This window comes from Aulostomus chinensis, chromosome 24 (assembly GCF_037954235.1).
Source record: "Aulostomus chinensis isolate RoL2024-O1b breed Wild chromosome 24, RoL_Achi_v1.0, whole genome shotgun sequence".
In the NCBI taxonomy this organism is placed as follows: domain Eukaryota; kingdom Metazoa; phylum Chordata; class Actinopteri; order Syngnathiformes; family Aulostomidae; genus Aulostomus; species Aulostomus chinensis.
Window position 1 is genome coordinate 5,337,501 of NC_141343.1, and position 5,000 is coordinate 5,342,500.

The 5,000-nt window shown below is 48.4% G+C and overlaps 1 protein-coding gene and 1 non-coding gene across 2 annotated transcripts in view; both read left to right on the top strand.

Moving 5' to 3' along the window:
• The first annotated feature begins 3,163 nt into the window (after window positions 1-3,163).
• On the top strand, window positions 3,164-3,245 carry trnal-aag (transfer RNA leucine (anticodon AAG)). Its single transcript has one exon. It is a non-coding gene; the product is annotated as a tRNA-Leu (tRNA).
• Window positions 3,246-3,957: 712 nt separating this feature from the next.
• Window positions 3,958-5,000, top strand: part of naa40 (N-alpha-acetyltransferase 40, NatD catalytic subunit) — an 11,129-nt gene continuing 10,086 nt past the window's right edge. Inside the window, exon 1 of the mRNA XM_086196957.1 lies at window positions 3,958-4,283. Within this exon, the coding sequence (XP_086053083.1) occupies window positions 4,278-4,283 (6 nt within the window). The 5' untranslated portion in view covers window positions 3,958-4,277. The remainder of the gene's footprint in view (window positions 4,284-5,000) is intronic.

Consider the following 5,000-nt stretch of genomic DNA (forward strand, 5'->3'; position numbering starts at 1 on the left):
ATCTATCTATCTTTCTGTCTGTCTGTCTCTATCCATCTATCTTTCTGTCTGTCTGTATCCATCTATCTTTCTGTCTTTCTGTCTCTTTCCATCTATCTTTCTATCTGTCTCTATCATCTATCCATGTATCTTTCTGTCTGTCTGTTTCTATCATCTATCCATCTATCTTCTGTCTGTCTCTTTCCATCTATCTTTCTGTCTGTCTATTCATCTATCATTTTTCTTCCTTTCTGTCTGTGTTCATCCATCTATCTTTCTGTCTGTCTCTGTCCATCTATCGTCTATCTTTCTGTCTGTCTGTCTCTATAGTCTATCTTTCTGGTTGTCTCTATCTATCTATCCATCCATCTTTCCGTCTGTCTCTATCCATTTATCTTTCTGTCTGTCTCTATCATCTATCTTTCTTTCGATCTCTATCCATCGATCCATCTATCTTTCTGTCTGTCTCTATCCGTCTATCTTTCTGTCTGTCTCTATCCATCTATCGTCTATCTTTCTGTCTGTCTCTCCATCATCTATCTTTCTCTCTGTCTCTATCCATCTATCTTTCTGTCTGTCTCTATTCATCTATCCATCTATCTTTCTGTCTGTCTCTCTATCATCTATCTTTCTGTCTGTCTGTCTTCATCCATCTATCTTTCTGTCTGTCTCTATCCATCTACCCGTCTGTCTGTCTGTATATGTGTGTGGGAGGGTGGCAGTTTGAATTGCATTATTAATTCCTGCTGTCACACACACACACACACACACATACACACACACACACACACACACAGAGGAATGAATAGACTCTTACATTTATGAACATCTTGTCTCTCTCTCTCCCACAAGCCTCCGTCGTGTGTGTTTGCCCCCCCCCCCCCCCCCCCCCATACAGCTCACGCTCTCGAGACTACTGCGCCCCCTACTGGCCCAAATAGTTTCTCTGCTGAAGGCTGAGAGACAGATTCCTTGAAGACAAAAGAGCCATCTGTGTGTGTGTGTGTGTGTGTGTGTGTGTGTGTGTGTGTGTGTGTTTGTGTGTGTGTGTGAGTGTGTGTCTCATTGTGGGGGAACTGGCTGGGCCTGTGCTCCTCTCCTCCAGAGTCGTCCTGCTGCTGTTGAGATGATGAATCAGACGTTTCCTTTGTCCCCTTTCATTTCCTGTCACTCACCAGCCACCAAACTCACACCCTGAAAGCTTGGCTCTCATCGGGGAGGTGTGTAAACTCACCCAGACACACGGAGAGAAGCCCCGTGAGCTGCTGCCTCGCTCTCAGCCACGGCGATTCTGGCCTTCTTTGTTTTCTTACTTTCAAAGAGTCAGAAACGGACGACTGACTCAAACAGGCTGTTTGTAATGATGGATTGTCTTTGGGATCAAATAACTCGAACCCCATTCAGGCATCAGCTCAGGGTGATGTGTGTGTGTGTGTGTGTGTGTGTGTGTGTGTGTGTGTGTGTGTGTGTGTGTGTGTGTGAAACAGTGTTTCCAGAGTGAAGTTACACACAAACCTTCCCTCAAGCCTGTTGGTCCGTCGTCTGGAGGTGAAGCCGTGGTTCAGCTCCGCCTCCTAGTGGTGACTCCCCGTAACTGCTCCAGCTTCCTCCCAGGGCGCTCCCTGAATTCATACTCGCATAAAGGGACGAGACGAACTTCACATCGGATCTTAAACAGGGACGCACTCACGACGGGAGCTGACATTGTTTATCAGTCTGCTAAAATGGCCGCCAGCGGCCCCCGTCTTCTGTCCTGCAGCGATATTCAGACTGAAACAGTGTCTTCATCATTTTCAGGGTTGTATTTCAGAAACATATTCATTCTCTACCGATCTGTAAAGTTTTCCAAGTTTTACTAATTTATTTTCATGTGTAGTTCATTTTTATTGAGAAAGTCCAAGAATTTCCCTCTTGGAGCATTTTTGTCGATAAGTCCGCTCGGTGCTGCCCTCCAGTGGCGTCAACCATCACCACAGCGGAACACTGTCATGATCCCACGGTGCTGACGGACTCAGTGGCTCGACCAGAGGGAACCAGATCAGCTTTGTTGGGTCCAGACATCCCCGACCTCCTGACCTGATTCAGAACCACCTCCAAGTGTGCTTGGATCAGATCTGCAGAAGTCAGACGATGAGTTTGTTTGGTTTGCCGTCCTGATAAAATTTTGACCTCCAAAACCCCGGTGAGGGAATGCGACCAAGGCTCCTCGTGGCCTAATATGGAGCAACACCAGAACTCCACCTCGGAGGAGATCATGTTAGAACACACGTCTCACCCTGAGAGCAACATGGCAGATAGTCGGACTGATGATGTCATCAGGGGAGCTGCTCCCCACGCGATGAGTGATGGAGCAACTTCAAGGACACTGACAACACCTGAGGGGGTTTGTCGGCGTGACCGCCCATGACGCCGTCTGTCTGATGGAAGCGGGTGTGTGGGCCTCTTTCTTGGTGACGTGCCACACGTTGAAAAATCACAATGAATATGAACCCTAATGGAACCTGTCCAGGGTGAACCCCGCCTCTCGCCCAATGTCAGCGAGGATAAGCTCCACCCCCTGCAACCCTTCAGGGTTAAGCGGTACAGGAGATGGGTGGAACCTCATGGCTCCGTCCAGCTGCTGCAGGTCCACCGCTGTGCTCGTCAGTGTTGAGTCACAAAGATGCTGTGACAAAAAGAGACATCTGTCTGAATGACCGGTTTGTGGGCGAGGAGCAGCCGGCGCTCCAGGCCTTCAACGCCTCTGGGAAACCACTGCCCTTCACTCGTACACTTATTTTATATCTAAAAGAGCCCTAATTTCACACTACTTTGTTTAATCAGGTTCAAAAGAAAGCATGAATGTTTCAGAAAGTAACGTTCTATGAGTTGAGAGAGTCTGCAGGGGAAGGGAAAATCTTTAAATCGCAGGAATTCTGGAAGATTTGACCCCTCCACGACTAGAACAGGTGTCTACATAATAGCTTCGTCTGGATGACGTCACGACTCGTCACAGGAGCCAGAACTCAGAAGAAAGGCTGCAAAGGTCAAAGGTTATTCCCCAACAGGATCGGCTCTGCTGGGATTCCTGACCTCAGCGTCACTTTCCAAACAAGGAAACCATATTCGCGGTAAAGTAGTGGTGCCTTTACTTACTGTGGGAAATATAGAAATTTGACTACAAACATTGAGTGGCAACAAGTACGGTAGCGTGGCCGAGCGGTCTAAGGCGCTGGATTAAGGCTCCAGTCTCTTCGGGGGCGTGGGTTCGAATCCCACCGCTGCCATCAAGCTTTTCTGCAATAACTTGAAAGCGGTCGGTTCGGATTTGCTCCAGCTGGTTCTGGCGAGCCCCCCCCCCCCCCACACACACACACACACACACACTCAAACTCACCCACCCCGCATGCTAAATGTCCTCTCACTTAACAAGTCGTAAAATACGAACCCGTTCAGAGGCGTCAAGACGAAGTCGCAGGTTTGTTCTTGACACTCGTGAGAGCCGAGGTGCTTCTCACTCGTACAGAAGTTCCTCTTGGGAACGGAATTTTGCTTCCAAGGATTTTATTTTGGGGTGAAAACTTTAGTGATTTACCTAAAATATCGATCAATTAATACAGTTATTACATTACAGTTATACAGTTATTACATTAATACAATTAAAACTAATTAATACATTAATAATTCATATTTCTATAGATTTAGTCTCACTGCTAACAATTACTTGATCTGTTTTCTCATTAATTTATCATATTCACATCCATTGTGTTTTTCTGCAGTGACTCCATGCTGACGATTGTGACCAAAACAAACACGTAGACTGGAGGTCAACAAACATGTGACGTCACAACAAAACAGTTATTTCACGCATCGCCTGAATATTAAAATGATTTTTCTGTTCAATTAGAACCAGAGAAACACGCATTCTCATCTCAGCTCGGGTATCAACACGCGACGCGAGCGAAACCTTCAACTGTTTCATATAAATATCGACAGCTGCGCGGTGTCCCCTCCCGCGTGGAGCTCAGATGTCCGAGCCGCGGGGAAGTACGTGAAGGCCTCGCGGTCGGACGCGACGGAGAGGAAAGAAAAGGGCAAAGAAGAAGAAGAAGAAGAAGAACCTGTAATTAATTCAGCCCCGCGTTCTTGGCGCCAGTCCGATTAAAAGAGAAGTAAACGCGATAAATCCTCCTAGACGCCTCGGCTCGGTGTAGCCAGCTAGCTTCGTGAGTAACTATCATCCTCTGGTCACGATACAAATAACTCAGCGGGACAAAAGAGGAGGTTCTCCGGCCCGATCGATACGACCCGGCTGTACTATGGGGGTGAGTTCCATGTATTTAGCTTCATATGTCGGGTCGATGTGACGTAATCAAATGTGTATTTGTCTTTGATGGTGAGAGGAGATCGAAGGATGCAGGCAAGGAAAGGAAGGGAGAACAGGGAGGATGAGGCATCTGTAGGTGGCATTTGGCACCGGGGCTAGCTAACGGCTAGCCGCGTAGCCGCTCCGACGTAGCCGGGTTAGCATCATAACCCCGCTCCTCGCTGGCTGTGTCTGACATGTCAGTGTTGTTACATCCCGGAGCACAGTTGGCCTCCCCTGCAGTGTGCTGAAAGGGAGCTCGCTCGCTAGCCGCGTTAGCCACATAGCATCTCCCACTAATGAACGCAGCCTTGCTAGTCATTAATGTTAATCACTTCCGTGTGCACGTCGTCCCGGGCGAGACGCTCTCCGGTACTCTGGTGGTGTTAGACGTGTGTGTGTGTGTGCACCGGCTTGGCCTGGACTCAAGCTGCTGGTCTGCATGTTTGCGGAACTTGAGCTAGCTTCTGTTAGCATCAGCCTCAACTTGATCCTCCACTTTCCCCCAGCATAAACCAGTGCACGTGCTCCCACAGGTCCGGTCTGTCTGCAGACGCCCCGTGCTTGGTACAGACGGACTTAATACCTCCAGATAAACTTGGCTGCTCGCTGCATTCCTGCCATTTAGTTGTCGAGTCCGGCTCGTTCCTGTTGGCGAGTCCGCCTCTGCTCCACG